The sequence below is a fragment of the Aythya marila genome, assembly GCF_965140915.1.
Source record: "Aythya marila genome assembly, chromosome: 1".
Taxonomy (NCBI): Eukaryota; Metazoa; Chordata; class Aves; order Anseriformes; family Anatidae; genus Aythya; species Aythya marila.
In genome coordinates, this window is record NC_139042.1 from 136,593,810 (window position 1) to 136,619,016 (window position 25,207).

The 25,207-nt window shown below is 38.3% G+C and overlaps 1 protein-coding gene across 3 annotated transcripts in view; it reads right to left on the bottom strand.

Annotated features, from left to right (window-relative positions):
• Positions 1–25,207, bottom strand: part of LRP6 (LDL receptor related protein 6) — a 126,698-nt gene that overhangs the window by 72,779 nt on the left and 28,712 nt on the right. For 2 of the 3 annotated variants that reach the window (XM_082767652.1, XM_082767651.1), the window contains exon 3: positions 1,909–2,106. The exons of the other annotated variant lie outside the window; for it this stretch is intronic. In XM_082767652.1, the coding sequence (XP_082623778.1) occupies positions 1,909–2,106 (198 nt within the window). The remainder of the gene's footprint in view (positions 1–1,908; positions 2,107–25,207) is intronic. 3 annotated transcript variants of the gene reach the window in all.

Genomic DNA, 25,207 nt, shown 5'->3' on the forward strand with positions numbered 1-25,207 from the left:
ATGTTATTTAAAGCAGTACAATTTGTTGCAGAGCCTGATACACACACACTGTCTAACAGGGCATCAGCCAGAATGCAGCAGCATGTTGTTGTAAAAAGATGGCCCTTTCCATCTCATAAATGGAAGACCCCAAAAAGAGTGACTCAAGAATAAAAAAAGCCACCTAATTATCTTGTGGGACAAATTCATAGTGGGGGTTCTTCAGGTGTGACCATATCAGTAGCCATCATGAAGTTGTGTTTTCTTCTCATTGTTACTGTTTGGGTTGTTTTAGTTTTGTTGGTTTGTTTCACTCCTTTTGCACCAACTGTGAGTATGTCATACTCATATAAGAAAGCCACATTTGGGCTGTAACTTTTCAGGTGGCAAGCTGTCACTGAGACTCACATGTGATCATTTGAGTCGAGATGTGTCTTTTTAAAATTCTGTTACACATCTGGTTTCATGACTCTCCATTCTTATCAAAGGAAATGTTTTGTTTTGTTTTGTTTGTTGTTTTTTGTTTGTTTGTTTTTTAGCCCCAAACCATTTTTACCTGGAACACCTTAAAATCTTTTTCCCTGTTAACCAGTACCAATTTAAAAAAAGAATAAAACAGACTCAAGTTATTACTATACATGACAATTTCTATCCATTTCTCTTCATTACTTGAAAACTTACAGGACTGTCTTCTTTCTTAAAGCAAGTATCACTAAGAAATCTCTTTTAGTACTAATAAGCTTGTTTTCTTGTGAAATAAATAATAAATTAAGGACTACCTTGGAATTATATACCCATGTCTCCATGTTTTGAATTCACAAAGATAGTTATAACATTTGTACCCAAGCACACAAATTTAAAACTTCATCCAATTCCTGTTACCCTCTCTAAATAAACACCATTACAAAACTACTGCATAAACTTTTGGTCACTTAACAGGCAGACATTAAGAAGAAAATGACACCACCTTTCAAACCAGCACTACAAAAAATCATGGAGTTCAAAATAAATACACAAACATAGTGGATGCTTCATACATGCTGCCTATGCTCCAACTCAGAAGTAAACACAAAACACCTATCTTGTCATTAAAGCGTTTCCTGGGGAACCTAAATTCTTGTGCCAGGTTAATGGCAAAAGAAAGGACTAAGATGTTGGAATGAAGAACTTAAGATACTTCATGCCTAGATAAACCAGCAGAAGCAACACAAGAGTGTTCAAAGGATAACCTCAAAAATCATATCCCATGTGATACCTGAGCACAAGCTGACTGTGACTCATTTTGGTGCAATCAGTACATAACATAGCTCTCAGGCAATGAAGAGGGTCATCCTCCAAATTAAGGATAAATGCATATATACAAAGTATCAATTATACCCTTAATTAAGAAGTAACCATGACTGGATCAGAACGGATTACATCATCATTATAAAACTGTTAGAGAAGAAACAGCCATTTTAGCATGGTTCACTGTAAAGACTTTTCCACTTCTTTCCCAACTCCTATCATTAATAAAACTGAAAGACTTAATGAAACTAAAAGATCATCATCTATAAGGATCCACTTTTTCAGGTTATTTTCTGCATTTCTAAATATCACAGCAAGAAAGGAACAGAAGACTTATCAAAAATGGAAATTTCTGCTAATAGTCTTATACTATTAAGAATAGTATTCAGGGATTCCTTTATAGGACTAGTTCTGAGAAAAGACTTAGTGGGTTACAGGATACCTCAAAAGAAGCACACATTCAACTTCACAGTTCTGGAAGAGGGAGAATGGGGAAGGATGAGAGTGTCTGATAGCACTAGTTGGCTTAAAATTTTGCAAGTGCTAACATGCCAATTCCCTGCAACAGAGCTTATGATATTGCTTAAGCAACATCTTCTAAGAAAAGCACTGAATTACATAGATCAAACAAAAACCTCTTACCGATGACTTCCATCGAGATTTGATTTGTGGATGAAATTCAGTTTAGCATCTGCCCAATAAAGTTTCTGTTCCTCATAATCCAACGTCAATCCATTTGGCCAATAAATGTCCGTGTTGACTATAATGGAGCGGCTTGAACCATCCATCCCAGCACGTTCTATCTTCGGCACTTCTCCCCAGTCTGTCCAGTACATGAACCTATAATTATTTAAAAAAGAACAAAGAGCAATTGTATAAATCTACAATTGGAACATTGGATACAACTTTGAGTAAGGCAAAGGCTCTCTCTGTTTTGCGCAGACAGTGTTTCCAGAGCTCTGTTCTACTGCGTATGGTACACATGTCCTGGAAACACAACAAAAACAAAGTCACTTTAAAAACTGGAGAAAAGCAATTTAAGACAAATGCATAGCACTATGTCAAGTTATACTTCCAAGTGAAAAAGTTGGGGATATCCAACAGAACTTGACAATAATCTCGGAATTTAACATTAAACAACAAAGACGGATATTACAGTCATAAAATAGACTTTGCAATATGGGTCAGAGCATTAGGGGCCAAAGAATGATTTGTAGGTGACATAGCTGATACATATAAGCAGTTAATTAGATTTGATTGACGGCCAATTCATGTCCTTTTTTTTTTTTTTCTCCCCCCTAAGAGAAATTTACAGAAAGAAAGCTAAGTCAACATGTTTAGAAGCATAATTTTCACCCACTGATTGGACAAAACACTGTAAAGTCTTCTAAGACTGGGGAAGCGAGTTTTAAAACGTGTTAGCAAGTACTGGCACATGTTTAAACATTACTTAGCAAGTGATGGGGGGAGGGAACTTATCTAGATGCATACAAGACTGAGGTGAAGCTAGGGAAATCACTATATTATGGCTATAGGCTAGTGAGAAGGAAGAATATTTGTCCATTTTCTGCAGGTGGTAGAAGATTTATTTACTTTTCTGGGTTGTTAACAGAATGCAGAATTAAACAGAAATAATATGTAATGTAAACAGATTAGACAAAGTATGTCAGTGAAGCTTGCTCTGTTTTTGTTGTTGCAGCTGGGACAGATGAAAAGCCTACTGTCCTAAATTGCTTCTCATAACCCCATGACATCTGCCAATATACCTGCTTGTATCTGTGCTCCCTAACCTGCCTCAGTCAAAACAATCCAGACTTGGAAAGATCTGAGGCCTTTAAACTAACCCAGATCATCACACAACCACAATACATGTATGTCACTATATGGTGCCCACATGTGAAGAGGCCTGGCCACCCATCCTTTAAAGAAAAACAAATGTGCAACACATTTAAGAAACGGTTGCAGATGAAGTTATTCTTGGCAAAGATTTATTTTTTTTTTTTAAAAAGTCAGGAAATTCCATGTCATATTTTTCCCCTTAATTCATGTCTACAGCATGTTTTTTTTAATGCACAGCTATATCTGTGGACAGAAATGCAGCTGATTAACACAAATATTGCCCTATTCAATCCCAAGTGAGTCATTCTTTATGGAGCAACTTGCCCGTCTTAAAACACAGAGCACAAATATCTGAAGAGAACATGTGAAAATTCTGTAGACATGAATGAGTGCTATAGAGAAACTGTTTTCCTGCCAGTAAGAAGAAAAAACAAATAATCTCCAGATAGGTAGCACAGTAGCAAGTCACCTGGTCAAGCTGTGCAATAAAAAGAACTACATACTTGAAAAAAGAAAAGTTAAAAAAGTCAGGCAGCACTTTGCCAGAGAGCATGTGTGAAAAAGATGAGAGAAAAAGAAATAATTATTTTAAACTTCTTTAAAAAGACCCTTCTTTACGCCAACTGTCACGTCCAAGACTTCCATATACTTCATCAAGGTTAATAGGTTCCAAGGTCCTGGCCACCCTGCTAGATCGATTTTTCAGGCTGAAACAGAGAGCTCATTAGTTGCTGTACAGCCTTGTCTTCTTCCATGTCTCCTTCTCACCTCTTATGCACACTACAATTACTCAAGCAAAAAACAGGTAGGGGAAGTTTGGCCGCAAAAAAAAGCCTTCCCAGACTTCACAAAACCAGCCCCATTTCATTTGTTAGAGGAGCACACATGCACACAGTATTTGTTTTAAGATTCAGCAACACTTCCAATCAGTTCTGATGACCTCTACTCTGTTTCTGCAAGAGGTTTTTTTGTTGTTGTTGCTCCCCCTCTTTCTCCCCTCACCCCCCATTATCATCTGTTTGTTTTCCACCACCTTGCTTAAAAGCCCACAGGTTTTAATGTCTCCATTAAAAATCTTTGGAACCAGTCATGCTCCAGCTGATGGCATCACGGGCCATGTTTCATTTTGGGAAACTGGACATTTCCTTGTTGCAGAAGTAATAGAGGTTATACCTTGATGGCCATTTCTTTTAGTAACAACTGCTTTTAAGCAATTTCTTGCAGATCATCTTTTGCTTCCAGTACAATGCTTATGTGTCTATGGAGCAAACTGGATTCACGGAACAGGTTTGGGCTAAAAATCAGTCATCAATCTGAATGCATTCCAGTGCACAGCTCTATAAACACTTGCACACAGGCTGAAGGTTTCTGTAGCTGCCTAAACCAGCACCAGTGCCAACAATGCTCACCGAGCTCCGATTTCAGTTTCTTATTCAGAAGTGTCCTTAAGCCCTGCCCCACAACAGCTGAGTCAGTGGCAAAGGATGCCTGAGCAGGGGGGATGGGAAGAACTGTTTAAAACAACTGGAAGAAATGCTCCTCCTTATAGACACGCTTTAGGTTACCTGCAATTACTATGAGGCAAAGGAGACCTGGCTAACAGCCAGGGTGTGGGGCAGCAGGCAGACAGACAGATGGACATGATTGCAAATTCCCATTACTGCAGAGATCTCTCTACAGATTTTTCCATAGAGATCTTGGATCCCTTTTCCAGGTAATGTCAAACTGCTCACATCTGTGCAGTACCAGTTGCTCCCTTCTGGAAGGCTTACAGATTCTTGCTGGATTATATAATGGTTGGTAAGTGAGCCATAAAAAGAGTATGCAGAAAGAAGATGTTATGACGCACAGACTTACTGAATGATGGTAAACCAGCCATACAGACAAGGAAAGTGTCATTCTTCCTCACCCCTCCTCTTCAAATATATTGAACTATTTTCATTAAAAACAAACAAATCAACCTAACAAAAAAGCAAAGCCCACAGGATATAGCAATATATTAACTGAAACAGACTATCTTGGGCCAACTTATGCCACTCAGCACCTAAAGACTACAGTTTGACTTGCTGGTCTGCTCACCTACTTAGACCTTGCTAGAAAATTTAAATCCGGGAATCAAGGTTTTTAACTGTAGCCCAGAAGAGTAAGAAATAAAAAACATATACACATAGCATGTTTACTCCCAAGTGGTTCAGGCATGGAATTTGTCTCCATGCCAGGTAATCCTGAAACCATGAGATCCTGAGGGCAACAGACAAACAGGCTGCAACTGAGGTCAGCAAGCCTGCTTGGGTCCAGAAACAGAAATGCTTTCACATGCTTCACTCGGGTTAATAGTTCTTCCAGTCAGTCGCAGTCAGGACAGGCATGGGGGCTTGGAGACTTGTCCAGCTGCTCGTTCCTGCCTCCTGCTGCAGGTCACCCCCCACCAGTGGCACCAGTGGGGATGCCAGCCAGTGCCTTGCTCCTGTAGTTTAGGTACCAGCTCCTTTGGTCAAACTCGTCTTCACAGGAAGTCTGAAACTAGGATGGAGAAGCGATAGTGTAGCAAGGCAATAAAATGTAAAAACTGCAGAGCTGAATAAATATACGCCATGTCTAAGGATTTTCAAACATAGAAGGCAGACTTCCTTACTTAAGAGTACAATACTTAGCAGGAAAAGCTTTTATTTAGTATCAGATCAACCCAAGTAGAGCCAAATCTCTCTTACATCTAACCTAAAAAGATATACCACAGCAGATTAAAAATAATATATATTTCCTATTTAAATAATTAACCACTATATTTTAAAAACTTTTTTATTTTTTTAATTAAAAAAATAATATTTTTCATCCTGTTAAAAGCCACGCACATCAGTCTTCAATAGCAAGACTTCAGAAATGGCTGCAAGCTGTTACAAAAATGTAACAGAAAAACATCAAAAAGTCTATTTTTATTTTTGTACTATTGTAATTTTAATATTAGGTACTGTGTCAGGAAATGATACAACCCCCCTTGAAGAATCAAGATACATCAAGTATTGGAAATATATTTGTAGAAAAGAGGAAGGTTTCTAGACATAAGTGATCAGCCGGTATTTTGACTGTGACCCAGTGCATTGTTTACTGCTAACCCAGTTGTAAAAACATTTATCTTACAGGATTATACCAACTATAAATATAATAAAGAATAAAAATATTTGATTGTTTAACCCCTACAAACATTTTTCTGTGCATCTCACCTAAGTAAAGTAAAACAGGTTCTAAAATTTCCTCTTAAAAAGGCATCAGAAATCACTACATGCTGTACAACTCTAACTTGCTAGTTGCGATTTGCCCCAATTTACATGGTTTTGCCATTGCAAAAGAAAGGAACCAGCGTTTCTTGGTTTCACTCTGTAAGATGAACAAAGACAGTAAATAATAAAGTTTTTTTTTTTTTGTTTTGTTTTGCTTTTTTAAACAAACCCTAAAGTCTGGGCACACTGAGGGTAGAATATTCCACATACATAGAAAAAAGCTTGCAGAGTACAAATACTGAGACTAAATGCTATAATTTGGCAGTGATTTCCGACGGTACTCACACCAAGACAAAAATTCATCACCAGCACCCATCGGCTTTGCAACCTTCTGATCTACAAGGCTCCCTATCACTGATGCAGATCATTTCAGCCCTGCTATCCCACATGACGCTAGGCCCCTGCCAGCAGTATCATTAAAACCCAGGCCCACATCGAGATGCACACAGCTGTTTCACTCATTGAGCAGAGATACCATACACGACACTTAGCTGATTTTAAGGCGGTTAATTGGGACACCATACAGGATAGGCAATCATTCACCTTCCCAAGCATTATTCTGTGGGAAGAACAGCTGCTTAACTGGGACAGCCAATTATCTGGTGAGGCCCTTCACAGTGAATGCTCCAACTTTGTAATTATGCTCGTTTGGATCCCTGAGAGCCTCTAGCTCTACGGGGACACAAGCAGCCTCCCAGCTTCAGAGCCGGGAAAGGTTTCAGAAGCTCAGCAACCCCTGTGGAGCTCATCAGCTCTGTGATGGGCCTTGGAAAACTCAGCGCTCGGTCTGCTCTGGTTCCACGTTAGCAGGATTGGCACCCATCTGATGAAGAAAAATTAAGTTAAATAATATATATAATTTTCACAAAGTACTCGTGTCTGATATACATGTGCTTGGCTACCTAAAACAGCTCTGGACTTTAGAGGAAGAAATCTTCCTTATGAGGAAAGGCTGGGAGACCTGGGTCTGTTCAGCTTAGAGAAAATAAGACAAAGGGGATCTCATCAATATGTATAAATACCTGAGGTGTGGGAGACAGAGGGATTTGGCCAACCTCTTTTCAGTGGTTTGCAGGGACAGGACAAGAAGTAATGACTGCAAGACAGAGCACGGGAAGTTCCACACCAACACGCGAAAGAACTTCTTCACAGTGAGGGTGATGGAGCACTGGAACAGGCTGCCCAGGGAAGTTGTGGAGTCTCCTTCTCTGGAGATATTTAAGGCCCATCTGGACGCCTACCTGGGCAGCCTGCTCTAAGGAACCTGCTTTGACAGGGGGGTTGGACCCGACGATCTTTCGAGGTTCCTTCCAACCAACCCCTTCAACTGTGAAATGTCTGTGGCCCTTCATGACTTCAGGAAGAAACAGCCTAAACAAGAGACCATTCAAGTGTCCTTAGCAGAAACTTCTTGAGGAAGGCTCACAGAGGCATGGAAACTGCAATCTAGAAGGACACTGAAGTGTCAAATGAAACAGAAAATGGAATTTCAGATGGATTATAAGTACCACAGGAAGGTTTTAGCATGACGTTTCTCAAGTGATTATAAAATTCAGGAAATACTTTCAAGTCCTTCAAAAGAAACAAAAATGCACATAGCCAATTAACTATAGAGATAATTCTTCATAAAAGAGAGGAAGACATACCCCTTCAGGATATGATCAAGATAAACACAAGAGAGATGTTCTTAGCTAGCTGAGAACTGTAGTCTTTTGTAATAGTTTGTCTCTATGAATAAGTATAGACATTAATTGAATGTTATTTTCAGAGTTGCTCTACAGTCATTTCCCATGTTAACACTCAGGACATTCAAGGGCAATTTTTGTGCTAGATAACTAACCCTATGCAGGTTTTCAGCTCCCTCTGTACCAACACTCTTGCATGCGCTAAGAGCAGCTATGTGGGGAATGGGTGTGAAGTAGCGAGCTATGAACATCCTACTACATTGGATTTCCTTCCCTTAAACTTACTGGCTTTAGGAGCCCACAGGCTCCTACCAAAGCTGCAGTTTCTCATTTCAGCCAGGCAGAGATGGCTCAAAACCACTTCTCTGGAGCATCGGTACATACACTGGACAAAAACAAAACAAGATTTATTTCACTGAAAACAGAGTGTTTTACATTTCACTGTCCTCAAAAACATCAATATATGAATGACTAAGAAAGTCAGATGTGCTCAAAATGCTCGCCAGGCAAGCACCATCAGACCATGCTGCAGCTTTTTAACTCCCTGCCCCCCCCTTCATCCCCATCCTCTGCTTGCTGGTAAAGGCTGGAGGCCTGGCACACCTCCACAAGCACTTTCTGCCTCTGCTACTCCATTTCACAGCCCAAATTATTAGTGCTCAGACCACCAAAACCAGGGAGGAGTCTGTCCAGCCACTTTAACACAATGTCTGGAAACAGAGACATCTCATTCTGCCACGGCTGCTAGCAAAGCAGTAACGCCTTGCGGAAACACAATTCAGTAATGAACTACTGTAGCCTTCATAACTTATCACTCAGGAATCTTAATATACTCAGACAACAAATAGAGAAATCAATGTGAAAAATCCCATATGTGGATGTATACTGTACACTAGAAAAAAAAAAAGTATACTGGAGCATGTATTTTGCAAGGCATACAAATACTTTTCCCAGTATATTCTACACCAGTTCCTTAAGAGAAATAAGCTACTCTGGTAGCAGTACTATGAAAATGACTACATTTATCTTAGTACCACAGGCAGTATACTTATTAGCAAAGACCCACCTGTAATCAGTATGGCAATATGAGGACTTCCACTTAAGAACTGGCTTTAGATTCCTGCTCAGACCTAATCAAGCAGGAGAAGGAAAATTATTATTAGACCTTCCCTTTTCTTGTAATTCATTTCTAAAATAAAGGATAATGCAAATACCACCATTTTTGAAAGAAGAAAACTTACTATGAAGCAATCAAAAGCAGATGCTTTTCTTCTAACTCACTATCAACAATACAATATAGAACTAGAATGAGATTTTGAAGAGTGCTTCCACAAGTCCTAAAAAGAAAATACCAGAAGACATTCATAAGAAATCATTGTAGAAGCACAAAGTTATGTGATATTCCAATTTCCCATACAGAAAAAAAATGACTTCATATGCGAAAGTATCTCTCAGCCAACATGCTGGCTGTTTTCAGGTATTCTAGCTTAAAGAACATGCTGGGCAGTCTGACAAGAACAGCACAGAGGGAAGATTGTTTTTCAGTTTCACCCAGACATTTCTGAGAGTCCATGGGAAGTAACATTTGACTTAGCTGTCAAACATACACTGATACACTGCAGAATCACATGCATATGGTTTCAGGCACAGATCCCAAGGAAAAAGAGAAAGAGGTTCATTAAAAAACGAGAAGCTGTTTTTGCTGAATGTTCACAAAGGCAGAATTTCAATTGTTTGAGCAGGTGGAAAGGTCTCTTGCTCCTTGAACTTGTAAATTAACCTTTCCTATCTCCAGACACAAAAGGTCTATAAACATGCCTTCCACAGCTATGAAACAGAAGCCATTTTCTGGTTTATTACAGAGCAAGCAGGAAATAAAGCTTGTCAGAACTCAGCAGCACTTTAAAAAATAATAATAAAAAATTAAACAACAATTGCCCCAGCTAAAGCCAAATTAATATCAAAAGAAACAACTTCCTCTCTGTTACCTATTTAGCACCACCACTAGACCCTAGCTGACTGCAAGATGGCAGTGAAATGCAGATGTGGGCTGGAATGCCTCAGCCAGCCCTTTGTGCAGGAATTGTCCCAGATGTCATACACCAGACCCCACAAAGTTCAGCCAGCTTTTTTGCTGCAGGTAAGCCAACAAAAAACTAAAACATAAGTTAATGTAACAGGAGATGGATAAATTAACAAAAGCAATACTTTTGCCTTCTAACATACCTTGGTTCTTTAAATGTATCAAGAAATTTGCAGAGGAAAGCAAACCAGTTGGAAGTTTTTGACAGACTTCCAACAAACACACACACACACACAAACAAACAAACAAACAAACAAAAAAAGCAACTGTGCTGCAGTCTCTTGAGAGGCTAGGAAAGAAACAGGGCCAGGGCAGTGTGCTGCAGCTGGGTAGCTCTCTGAGCAGTGGAGTCTCACAGAGGTCTGCTCCACTCAGTCCCAAGTGCTAGTTGCTGAGCATTGCCCAAGAAGAGCCCATGGACACAGAACAACTGGTTTCAGACAGCTGTTCAAGATCCTATTAAAAAATACAGATGCCCAGACCTGTGAACTGAACAAAATTCTGAAAGCAAGTATGAAAGAATATTTGGCCTCATTGAAACTACAAATGGTGCAGAAAAGTGAGAAACTGGTAGGATTATTGCTCACCATCTTTTCAAGATAAAATACAAGACCTTTGCAAAACAGAAAATAATTTGTTCTTTTATAATGACTTGTATTAAAAATACAATTATTTGCACCATAAAATATCCAGTTTTTAAATAAGAAGTTAGAATTCAATAATTTCAGTGAGCCTGGGTCTGAAACGAGACACATACAAGTCAGCTACTAAAATAAGTTTTTCAGTTTCTGCTTTGACACACAAGGATCTTCTCAGTTAAGTCATACTCAAACTTGTTTCGTATCTTTCAATTAAAGAAAAAAAAATAGGGGGGGAAATTCTTCTTCTTATCTCTTCATACATCCTGAATACAGGAAGCAGAGAGCGTGTTTTGTCTCAAATTGCTTAAATGGAGCAGTGGATTTTCCCTGTACTTGTATCTTAAACTGAAGCAGTAGGAACACACCTACTTCTCCACAGCACAGTCATAAACCCTAATGTGTCGCTTACTGCATGAAGGCAAGAGGGAGAAATCTCATTTGCCATTTTGTGCTGTTTCTTTCCAGCAAAAAGTCATCCCACTACACATCACTGTGGGGTATTATGAGCTACAGACTCCACCCATGGTACTACAAAGCTACATAAACTGTATTCACGTTATGCAGAATTTGCTGGCATAATGATCCCAGCAATCCTTAGTGCAGACACAGTGCAATACAGTAATTGTTTTTATTCAATTTTTTTTATTGGGTTAAGTTGGGACCTATCCAGTTCCCTGAACCAGCCCACCATGCCATCAAGCAAGAACCTGTGCTAAAATACAAGAGGATAGGATGGTACAGCCAGGAACAAAGGGAGAGGAGAGGGATTAAATTCATTTAAAACCCATCAGGGAAATACCCTGTCATCCATCAACTGAAACTGTGGAACTGCATGTTCAGTATCATGAGAGCCTTTTCCAATTTTTCTCAGTGACTTTTCTGATCGGTCCGAGTAAGTCTTTCATCAATAAAATATCCCCAATATAATATCCCCTTATTATTCAGTCCTTCTGTCCATACAATTATCAACTAGATCATTTTTCTCTTCTTGATTCCTGGCACCTTCAAGAAATTCTAATTCTAACTTTAATGTTCTACCAAACCAAGCTGGCTCAGATCCTTCATATCATGTCTCTAGCAGGCTGCTAATTCTCTTTTCATAGTTTCCATTGTATTGCATGGTATGGAAATCAGGCTTATATGTAACCACCATTCCTTAGCCCTCTTTTATTTATTTATTTTTTTTAAGTTAATTGATAATGACATTTAGGAATTCAGTACATTTTCAGTGCAGTTCCTGCCCTTGTGATTTGTTTTATCAATTTGTTGATATGGAAACCAACTTGATGCCTTCTGTAAGCAATATGCAAGGAAATAATTCATTCATTTCAGCTTTTCTGAAATAGTCTTATTTGCCTTGAATATATTTTTTTCCTTCTGTACTTTGATCATCCACTAGACCCACTCAATCACTTGCTCTCCTGCAAGAAAGCAACATGCAGCAATTAGTCTTTTCATACTACAAAATTACCAAAAAATACCTTATTTTTAACCCATCAAAAGCTGTATAATGTTCATGAAAAAAAATAAAATAAACAAAAAGAATGGGGAAGGAGATCATTCTATGAAGGATAAAAAGAATAGAAACAAAAGAAATCAATGTAATTAATGCATAATGAGGTGGCCCACATTACATTGGAGATTTACTTAAAGCCCTAATTCTGGAGACATAAAGCTAGGTGAGCTTGGCTTTTATTGAGAAGGATGAATGTTTTCACAGAGCATTTAAAAAGACCCACTAAATGTGATCTGAATACAGGCCAAAGGCTTTACACTTGGATGAAATAAACAACCCTTCATTTTTATATTGAAAAAAAAAAAAAAGTAGCTGAGATTTCAGAGACTTCTCACAGTTTTTTCTAGGTTATAATTTGCAGTAAAGTAAGACTGCTTCTACTTTTTCGTTCCTAGTTTAAACAGTTCAGTAGCAAATTATCAGATTCAATTTTTATGGAAAAAGTGGTTTTATATCCAACAGAAATTCCATTTCTAACTTCAGAGTTCCAGATGCATAAGTACTAAATATAAATGAAAACAGCTTTAAATCCAAGTCATCATCATTTCTTTCTACAAGCTTCTTGCAGCTCTTTCACCTGCTCTTCTGGAAAGTTCTCTTCCCTATTTTCACCCCAGTATTTAGAAGATACACAGAATGGGAGAAGGAAAAAATAAATACTAGTATCACATTTTAAACAATATAACTAGATAAAACCATGAGTTTTGAAACTAAGTTGGTGATTGGGAGAGGATGACATCACTACAGAAATGATACAAGAATATACTGATAAATGCCTTGGGAATGGAAAAGCAACTTTTGTTTGGCAACAATGTGAGGAGCTACGATATACAGAAGCAGCCTCTACAGGTTGCACATCTTATAAAAAACATAGACTTTCAAAATCAGAAGAAAAGCAGTCTTCTTTGCATGAAACTCTGATGTTCACATAAGCAGAAAATAAAATTTCAGCAATAATTTGCTCATTTAAATAATACTGCTTTCGTGTCTAATAAATACCACACCAAAAAGCTGATCCATCTGATTGCAGTTGTAAGAAAGCTTTTGCCAATGACCTGACACATCAGGGCTGCCACTCTTCCACCTCTCTGCTGTGTGCAGAAGGTGGACAGTAGGATAACTGGTGCAGAAGAGCCCATCAGGATGCAATTAATGAACAACTCCTCCTTCAGTTTTGTGAAGCACAGGGCATCTTCTTGCACTGCACCAGTCCAAAGGGGCAAAGGTAGTACAAGCAGGGCCCTCTTGCTCTTCTTCCATGCAGAAACACTCCAAAAAGGTGAAAAAGAGGTGTTGGTGCCAAGACAGCAGGAAAAAAATGTACGGTTGTGAAGAAATCACTAATATAATGGTGGTACAGAAGCAGCCCACCAAGGCAAATCCTACTGGCTTCTGTTTAAAAAAAAAATGATATTTTACTTAGGGTTTACCTCCAATCCTCTGAATCAAAATAAATAAATAAAATTGCACAATCCAAAGAATGCAACACTAGAGGGTATTGAGCAAGAGAAACCATGCAAGCACAACAAAATCTGTCATACTCAAAGTTTTCCTGCAGAAGCTATTCATTTGAGTGGTTTTATAGGAAAACTCATGAGTATTTTGGAGCATTTTAACAAAACAATGAAGTCATTCTTTGCATTTAACTTACAAAACCAGATGTCACGGTAAACAACACTAGCCGCATATAAAGTAAATTATATGCTAATACATGTAAAACAAGCAAAGGAAAAACCTCAAAAACAAATAGATGTCTTTTCTATATCTAAATATATTGTAAACTTGGAGTCTAGTTCTGTAGAGACTCACTGCTTACATACATACACAAATCTTTCTAACATACAATTATACAATATTACAAAGCTGGGAGTCCCTTATCCAGCTATAAAATGCACCCCAGTTCTCCATGTATGAATGCAAAATGGCAACTTTTAACATGTGATTTGATCTGACATAACATTTATTGCTGTATTTTCGCTCACTACACTTAAACTGTTGAAGTCTGCAGAAAGAAGGCATACAAAAAATGAAGAGCTAAGAACATTACACTTGAGCATGGCAAAAGCCAGCATGCACGGGTATGGGAAAGCACCCTGAACCAGTGGGGGAATCCTGCTTACAGAATCGAAGAGCACAAAAGGAGCTCAGGCACTAACCCTGTTTGAACAGGTTGTGAGAAGGGGGAGGGAAGTTTTAGAAGAAATACCCTCCTCCCCACCCCACCACCCTACCCTCACACTCCTTCTCTACCCCATACTTTAAGGCTTTTAAAACTAAGGAAAAGAAAAAAAAAAAAAAAAAAAAAAAAAGCCCACCAAGTCATCGAGTTACAACTTGTTTAAGAAGAAAAAAAATAGTGCCTGCTACATTTGTATTTTAAGTATTTTTGTGGATACTGTGGATACTCAGCACAGTGATGGTTAATTTATTTTACTAAGCATGACACATACACACCATAAGTTATTGTTCGGAACAGTACGATGGTGACAACACCACTATCAGTCACTATCAAAAGGGAAGGGAAACAGGCACTCTCTTACATTCAATGGGATCTAAACCAGCACAACATATAAAAAAACACTTTTGCTTGTACATAGATATTTATCATTGTTGCAAACTGATTTTTAGTTTTGATTTTGCTATAGGGCCAAATTTACTGTTTCATTCCACAAATCAAATACATTCAGCTAACTTGAGAATAAATATTTCAAAGAATAATTTAAAACGTGTGAGCAGAGAGAAAACTGAGTTCAGGCCTGGAATGCTTTAAAACCTGTAATGCACAATGCCACAAAAGAGCAAGTGATCCATGTGTTGATATACAGCTGGGAACTGCACTGCTATTTCACCCTGAAGCTTCTGGTAGTTTTCATCTTTTAAATTTGTTGGTTCCGTGATGCTCTCTTACCCTTACATTTGTTACTTTATTACTTTGTTATAAGACTTGCTTTAATGGGGAGAGGCCTATCATATTCTGTGCCACTCTTCGAGCAAAATACTGAGCAAGTTAAGTGGAGATCATGCTCTGTTCTTTATTATAAAATACATGTATGCCACTCAGAACCTGGCACAGGTTTTAAATATAAGCCCAGCATGTGGAAGAGACACTACCAGCTGGGAAGGCAGCTATGGAGAAGGTTGAGTCTTGAAGATACATTGCAGAGAAACACTCAAATCTTGCCAAAAATACCTAAATAATTTATTTGAATGAAGTCAGGAGCAATGAACAGGAATCCATAGGCTCAATAGCAAATTCAAGAAGGTAAAGTATCCTAACATAACCCCCAGCACAAGAGCACTTCAAGAGCAAGCCACAGCTAAGCAGAAGCAACACCAACTTAATTACTAATTTAGAATTACTAATCAAATTCACACAAAAATTGCATTTAAAATAATTCACTAACATGTAAACTCAGGTAACATTCTGACCTGTAGTTGTTACACTAGATAAGATCTGCTATAATGTGTGACTGTTAATTTCCAGGGGTGGGAATGCAATGTGTTAAAGATACTGGTGTTTTCAGCAGCCATACTGCTGTTTTTCTTAGCGCCGATAGGAAACATGGTGGTTTCAAGTCTTATTTCTACTATAGGAATTGTTCTAGGGGGAAGAATGTAAGGATACAATTTTGTCAAATTTCTTGCCAATGAAACTGCACTTCATTAGAGTTCCCCTGCTGTTCACCTTGCAACTCTATATCCCTATTACACCCAAAAGCGGAGTTTTTAGTTCTTTGTATAACACCATCCCTCTCCACAATTACTCAACTGTAACTTCTGTTAAGATTTTCTCAGGTTGACTGAACTCTGCATCCTTTCTTCACCAACCTGAAATTAAGCCCACCACATAGCCGTGTATCACTAATAAACTCTGAAGCAGGATAGTACTGGTTGTGTGTGTGTGTGTGTTTTTCCTTTAAAAAAGGACAAAGCTTTTCTACTCCAAAAATCTTCTATAAGTCACATTTATAGTCTTAAGGGTGAAAAAGATTGGGGCAGGAAGATAGCTTCATTAATAATGGCAGCATTGAGCACAATTGCTGATAGCTTGAGACTTGTGTCCAAACCATGCATAATTTACATTTTTCACTTTATGTGATTTCTGTCCCAAGGCAAAGTGCGATTAATTCATCTAGGTTCTGGGCTTTCCTTTAAGCTTACATTTTCCATGAAATGCAGTAAGACACTCACACAACCCAACCCTTCAAAGTTTTGCTCAAGCCAGCACTCATGAGAGTGCACTCAAAATATGAGAAAGTAAAATTCAAGATTATGTATGTGTATGTATGTATATTATTTGCCCCAAGAGCTGAGCTTATGTACATTAGGGATGCATTCAAATCTCAAATGCAATATAACTTCTGAAAACTATCTGAATGTGTTCACTTACAAAAAATTGATTTTGCTCTATATTTAATTTATTCCTTTCGTATCAGGTCCAACTTAGCCTTTCCATGATGTGCTTCAGATAGCAATACTTTCTTTTGTTACAAGTCATGAACAGTAATCCCTTCATGCTTGTTATCCAATTTTACCAAGGGCTTTTATCTGCTTTATTGACAATTAATGTTTAACTACTTTTCTCTGAACCGAATTTAATTGCAATAGAACAGATCTCCAGTTATGTAAATGATAAAAAAAAAATGTTTGGGATTACCACTGAGGACAAAAATATGTTTGGAAAAGAACTGTACAAATAAATTTAAATAAAAGGACAGAGGTATACTAATAATACACAAAAGTCATTGCAATGGTAAGACTTTCCCCCAAGTTTGTAAGAAATGTAGATAGTGAATTTAATCAGGGAAGCCTTAACTCTTCATAACATTGCTTTTTTTTTTTTTTTTTTTTTTTTTTTGTGGACTGCACTGGGAAGCTGTCAGAACAGCTTGGCTTTGCACACTGACACATAGTGAGGGAAGACTGTGATTCGATGGCATGTGACATTGACAGCTTGATAGAATCAGGCCAGTTTGCACAAAAGGAACAGCTACACCAGAAGGATGCATTCTGTTGCTTGAGTAGAGAACCAAATGCATATTTACCTTAACTTGCCTAATTAACAATCCAAGAAAATAGGTACTGCAGCTTTTTCACAGCACAGGGAAAGAAAATGGACTTGGCTAGGGCTAGCCCTAGCTGCTGAAGCTTCTAACCAGCTCCCTACACCAGTAACACCACCATTCCCTAGCTCACAGCTCATAATTCAGAAAAAAGGGAGTTCTTGAGATATTCTTCCCACTGACAGTTTTCTAACGTCTTCAGGATCAGCTAGATGAGCTGACATAACCATCTGAGAAATGGCTTTTACATGCAAGCAAGAATTCATTCTGTAATCAAGTCTTTCTAATAGCCATTTTCAAGAATAAGAGCCTAAGCCATGCTTCACAATGCTGTACACTCTCCTCTATACTCAGGGAAGCCAAGAAACTGAAGTTCCATGTAACACACCAAATTGAAGGTCTGTACATATCGATGGCTGTATTAGTGCCTTAAGAGTCTGAGTACAAAAATCCTCTCTACACAGAGACCTTCTGTGCCCCGCTACCTTGGGCTGCAGTGCCTAACAGAAGATTTTCTGAATTTGCTTTGGAAATGAATGATATAACAACTATGAGGACTACTATTAAAAGGAAAAAAAATAAATAATAATAATAATAAAAAGAATATAAGGCCTCATTTTGCTCCAGAGATAAAACAGTTGTTTTAATGGAGATGAAATACAAAGACTCTTGCCTTCATCACAGTTTTATCAGGAACGGTGCTTTAATGACCACAGGAGTCTAAAATATATGCAAGTCAGACTTGTATTACTGATTCAAGGTCAATGTCTATTAGGATGCCTCCAATGCTGGAATTATTATGAAGCTCTAGTTTCTTGAACTGGTGTGGGACATGAAATGACCCTTTTGCTCAGCCTTTCATACCACATGAAGAAATTATCCAATAAATTCACACTAGGTTTATTTGAGGGGGCTTTTTTTTTTTTAAACTTGATTGTTACACTGTAAGTATTTTTTAAAAGAATGTATATTTTTGCCTTTCTTTTTATGGTCAATAAAAGCAACCAAGATCTCCAAAGCTGGCACTGAAATGATTTGATATTAGTTTCAAACATTCAGTGTCCTCTGAGGAGAAGTGGCATTAATCACAACGTCCAGCTTTAGACCCTAATTCATCAGGGTGAGCTAGCCAGCTCAGCCCATGCACTAAACAGGCGAAAAGAAGCAGCTTCCTGCAGAGGTTACAGTATTGCTCAGACTCAACCCAAAGAAAAAAAACACCCTTTTCCAGTGACTACGATGGGAGTTGAGTTGGCTAACTTAACTCAACAAGCTGGGTACCTAAGGAAGACATGTGAACATCACCCCTCAAAAATCTTTTTTTCTGGTAACTTTCGAACAGAAGGGCACAAACTCTCTTTATTTCTGGTCCGAGATAACAGTGAAAGAAACGAGGCTTGCTCAGCTTGGCAAGAGCTCAGCATTCACTTAAATTATAACAAGAGAGGTTACTATTTAGTTTTTTTTTCTTTATAGAGTCACCAACCCAAACTGATGTCAATGAGGCAGTTATATCTGACACCAAGTGAAAGTATCAACTTCTGCTATTTAAGCAGAGACATCATCTCCCCCTCCATAGAAGGCTCCTATAGAGATATGAAACTGCTGTCAAAGCAGAAGGTTTTTTTCCAGAGTGAGGAACAAGCAAGTGTTTTTGAGGTCATTTAAATAAACTACATGCACTGACTATCTGTTAAAAGAAAAATCATATTAGGTTAGAAACCAGACATAAGGGCTGCTTTTTTTGTTGCACATCCCCTGTGATGAACTGGCATCTACCTAAACCCTCTCCTTTTACCTTACTTCTAGGACAAGGCACAACCACTCTAAAACTGAGTGATGGGCAAAACCTCTGGAAAACAAAGAAAGAAAGAAAACACTAATGAAAAAAGTTTTTCTGTGAACACTGGAATTTAAATAAATAAATAAATAAATAAATGGTCTTCTAGTTAGAAGCATGTCACATCTGGATTCCTTGAAGTTTAACTAAAACAGAGGCAGCAGGTCCAGCATTTGTAGCACATCTGTCCCATGTGGATGTTGTTAGGGAAGAGAAACCTGCACCATTGCCCCTGTGTTATCACAGGGACGTGACACTGGGGACCCTGATGTGACTGAAATCGAGCAACAACTTGCAAAGACCAAATTAGGACTTTTTTTTGCATATCTACAGTGTTTATACACACACACACACACACCAGACATACTAACTGCCAGTGGTGTTTGTTCTTATTTCTAGAGTATCATCAGCTCCTAGATCCATCAAATTTCTGTGTGTGTGTGCTCATTGCTAGCTTAACATTACCCAAACTGATACACTCAGTGTAAAGAATCCTCTTACAGAGCTTTGAACATTGCCCTCCTCAGCTACACAAAGCTCACATACATAAACCTGTAACCTCAGAGGAGCTAATTAAGGGTACAGCAAAATTCTGCAGCAACCATCTTCCCTAGCATCCATACACAAGACCCAAGGTCCGGAGTGGAGTTGCTATCCACCAGCAAGTCTTCCACAGTTGCAACACATTTTGGCTTCTAATTACATCAGCAGGGGTAGCAAAAGGCACAGAACATCCATGGCATAAAATATGTGGAAGGCTAGACAGCTAACACGGCTCTCCCTAAAGCTGCTTCTGCAGAGAAACAGTAGCTCTTGTACTACCACTGAAGGGAACTGCTCACTCTTTATTTGGTTAAACCCTCTGCTGGAAGCACTAGTCTGTGCCAGGATTGGCTTTTTTAAGCTTTTTAGCTGTGCATAGTTAAGCCAAAATTATCACAGAAAACAAGTATTAGTTTGCAGTGCCACCTGTCATTAATTACACTGCCCTATCAAAATAGTACCCAATCCCCACACCATTAAGCAGGTCAAACATTTGGTTAACAGCTGTCCTTATGAGATTGGAGTGGTGGAAGAGACCCACAAATTATTTATTTTGGCAGTACAATCTGCTACTGCTTTGCTATCCTCCCAATCTCACCTTTAGAGGCAAGAACGCATCCTGTGCTGGAAGATAACCAAGCAAGAATATCAAGTGGCAACATGGATCTGTTAAGCAACTCAGTGTGTATTTCCTCCTCTGCAGCTGCTCATATATTTAAGACAATATGACTTTCACAAAATAAGCTGCTTAGTATTCAGACAAAAGATGAACAAATCACAGGGTGAATTAAAAGGCTGCTGGTTGCAATTTAGTGACATTGCTTTTGGCAAGTAAGAAAGAAAAATGCCTTGCATTTCATAGTGTGGACTTGGTATGTCACCATGAAGATCAGACCTTTAGTGGAGATGACACAGACCTTCACAATTACCTTAAAAGTTGCAATAACCTTAGAGAAAAAACACCACTGAGAAAACATTACAAGACAGAGACAGATTAGTAACTGTTGAAAAGATTGCCTCTGAAAACAACCAGAGGATAATTAGCATTCCTATATGATAACCAGAATCTACAAGCAAAGCTGTACAACTCAACCAACATATGAAGCTAAAACTTCTGACAAGGGAAAAAGAGCCCATCTCTCCTCAGCTGCCCTGTTTCTATCTCCTAAAATATATACATACACACACACATACATATATACACACATACACATAGTCATCAAATTCCTCTCTGTTACATTTTTTCCTCCCCTTACCTTTTAGGATCTGCAAGACAAGTATTAAAGTTCTGGTGACCTACGCAAGCATTACTCCTACCTGCCCTACAGGCAGTGCCCAGAGTAGCACCGACTAAAGTACCAGGATGAAGAGCTGACAAAGGAATGAGAGCTGGGCATATAGAAAGGGTGATACTGTTCCTTTTTCTGGAAGTGTTTAACTAAACTAAGTCTTGCTGTAACCACTGAAACAAACACAAAGTTTACAAGAAATAGAAGTAGAGTATTCACTGAAATAGACCAACAATTAAAAGTAACATTTGAAACAGAAAGATCTACCTGGATAGAAATAGAGAGATCACAACACTCCCTCAGCTGAAAATCAGTGTTTTACCAGCTTCCAGCTAGCTAGTGTGATATGGCTGCAAGAGATGAAAACTCAAGGCTCCAACAATGTGAAACAGGATGACAACCTAAAGAAAAGTTGTCAAAACAAGTGTTTCCACAAAAGTTTCAATTTTGATTAATCGGCATTTTCCAACAAAAACAAGTTGTCAGGTAATTCTGTGCCTACTTTAACAAACTGGAAATCTTTTAATGAAAGCTTCAGCTCTTACTTCATCATCTAATGTAGTTTATATAATTCATCTTCTCAAACTAGGAAGATGGATTAGCACCTCTGTTTCTTTATAAACAGTTCAGTGGCACATTAGCACCATGTTTTTGCATTTGGGGATGCAGCAATGGAAAGGAGTGCTTATACCACAAACATTCCTTAAAACTCTCTCAACTCCCTCAAAGTGTTCCCAACAGTGTTTATACTCTTTCCAGGTTTTGTAACCCATTTTTGCTTTTTCACTTCTCAATTCATCTAAATTGTTTGACAAGCAATACTGGTACTTTGAATGTGCATCAGCACAGCTGCTGCTTCATGTGTTAAAACACAGTCACAGAAGGCTGGCGTAGCATTGGCTTCAGCAATTCAGGCAGAATTTCCATACCTGTTTCAGCAGGCATCTGCAAGGGTGGCAGGGGAAGAAAGGAAGAGGAGAGAACAACACTGTGCTCACAAAACATCTAAACAGCAAATGTTTGGAAAATAAATTAGTTTTACTGTATAAACACGACATTAAAGATGAATCCTATGGCAGGAATAATGATTTTTCTCTGCTTCCCTCTCCCCTGCTCACTCCTTCTTCCCCAAAAAAATAAAAATCAAGGAAAAATCAGGAACAGATTTTTTTCATCTCCCATATCTTTAAAAAAAAAAAAAAAAAAAAAGTTGCAGTAATCAGCATGCAGCAAACAGTATATTTATTGAGTGATACACAAATCACTTTCACCCAACTATAGTATTAAGGCAGACCTCACCCCTATCAAAACTGTTTTTTTAAACACATTACACCACTGAATGTGTAATGCTTTTGTAAAGTTACATGCTTGTAACTATTGCCAGTTCATGGCATAATGTCTTCAGCTATCTGTACATAAGTGTTCCTGAAGAAATAAGCTCTGCAACCCAAGATGATGCAATCCAACCATATGTTTTTATTCTACACACTGATCTAATTTATGGAAAATACCTGCTGATGTTTTAAGAACGACTACACAGTCTAGATGCCTGTTACTTTATATCATAGTATGATTTCCTTCTAAACACAGGAGCTATGCTTTCATTATACCAAGGGTTGCTTGCAGAAACTTTTCTTTTGAGATGTGTCCTGTTTATCTGTGTAACTGGTTTGACAGTGCTTAACTTTAAATTTAATACTGTCTGATCCTCAACTAAAATATCCAGTTACCAGGCTTCCTTGCTCCATACCACCACCATTCCCCAGGCTACCATTGAGACCTTTATTATACTGAAAACGCAAGCTCATGCCTTTACAGATGACAAACCATCAATTAAACACACCCCTAAGCTATTGCCTACTTCAGGTTTTTTGATTTTTAAATTTTCATCAATATGCTTAAACATGGAGAAGAAATATTTCCCTTATAAACACAGCCACACAACACTCCACAACAACCACCTTTATGTTCTAGAATCTCAATAACTTTCTGTAAAACAAATATCTTCTCACTACTAGGCTGATACTATGATCTAGTTCAGAAGACATCCACAGTTAAATAACAAAACTGCACGTTATGACTTGTTCTGTACCCCCATAGGCCCCAGGTGTCCTCGCACTAGATGCCCAACTGCAGTGCTTGGGGAGCTTTCTCAGCACTACAAGGGGACAAAACCAAAATATCAGCTGCTTGACTGACATGGTTTTTGTGATCTCCAAAGAAAGGTCAAAAATCTGAGAATATACAAGACCTGGATAAAAGGAGTCACACTTTGCCATCAAGTCACCATCTCCCAATCACCTCGGCTTCAACCTGAGCCTGTGGGCTTCAACACTTTGAAAAGGCATCCTGTAGCCTATACAGAGCAGATCAGACCATCTCCTGTGCAAGTTGTTCAGTCCACTTCTTGCAGCTAGAAATAGTCAGTCACGCAGTTCTGTGCCACGGGTGGGCACACATGCACCCTCTACCCACCAACTAGCCGACCAAGTGCACGAGACCACAGGTGCCTCCAAATAGACTTAAGTCCCAGCCTATCATTTTCATGTATAGGTAAACATATTATTCCCACAATCATTCCACAAACCACACACACTATTCTACTTGAATGTTTTTATATAAAATAGAAAAATCCTTAAAAAAAAAAAGCCTATGTTTATGAACAAGTATTCCAGTACAGCACATCCAGCTCACTCACAGTTACCTTGGAAATCTTTGCCGATCTGGGAAGATAAATTTATATCTGAATTGCATATACCATTACCATTAAAACAGCGGTTCAATTGAATGTTATTTTTCTTTTGGCAGTGAGAAGAGTTTGTCTGTGGAATCATTCAGCTTACTTCTGCTGACACATTTTGCCCACTGCTGTGGTTCTGAAGACAAACAAAAGCAAAAGCAAAAAAAAAAAGAGAGAGAGAGAGAGAACTGTTTCTCTAAACAAATTCATCCAATGCATTCTGAAACATGTCAAGAGTGGCATAAGACAACACTACAATGCAGATTAAAGGCTGAAAAAGCAGAGGAACACTTGAAAAAGTGATTGGCAAAACAATAAAAAGTTCGTTTTTTTGACATGCAAAGTCAACTCTACTTCTGATAAGAGGAACAGTAGCAAATCATTTTGGGTTCCAAAAAGTGGAAGAAAGGAGTAAAACAGAGATTTGGTGTTCACATGTTTTTGTGGAAAATGCTTTATTAAGTCACGTTTTCCTCAAGACAGGTCTTTATTTATTTAAATTAGAGCTTCCTTCATCCTTCCATTCCACTTTCATCCTTTCCTACTTCAAGTTAGTATACACAGCACTAGACACAGACTTTGAATTCAGTCAAACCTGTAAAAGAAAGATCAAGACTAAAATAAAACTGAATTCTAGATGGAAAAACAAACAAACAAACAAACAAACAAACAACAAAAAAAAAACCTCCTACTATTAAGCTTCTTACTGTTGATGAAGGGCAATTTCATGCCCCAAATCAGAATGCTACAAATACCTACTACCATCTCTGAATTCACCAGCTGAGCATGTTTTTTGTTTTTTGTTTTTTTTTAATCAGAAAATAAGCATTTCAGTTCTAAACAGGGTAACAAATCTCTCCACGAAAAAAAGGTCTTGGATAAATAAGACACAGGAGCAGCTCTGAAACAAAATTGGGCATGGCCATTCTTGTCAACAGTTCCTGTTGCTGAAACACTGAATAAGGTGTTGTAATCAAATCCACTATATAACAGGGTATGTGAATTGCATAACTCAGCCTGCTAGTGCCTAGATGGAGATAACACCAGACCATAATTACCACTTCATTAACTCATATGATTTCGTGTCACGGCTAGAAACACAACTACATTAAAACAGTCTTCAGTTACACAAACAGGGTAAACCTAAGTGAAATGAAATGACTGAAGGTCAAAAGGTTTGATCTGTACATTCCTTGCCTGAAATTTGTTGACTCCCTGGATACAGTGACTATTCACATCGCTTTATGATTTTGGAAAGCATCATTTATTTAGTTAGTTATTTTTAAAAGACTGACAATTCTGCAGTCAGACACACAACAGAAAACACCAAACTATCTTAGTTAAGATTAATGCATGGCACTCGACAGCACTGAGAAAACAGATGCCAGAACTTAGTGACATCACAATTCCATAGGGACAGCCTC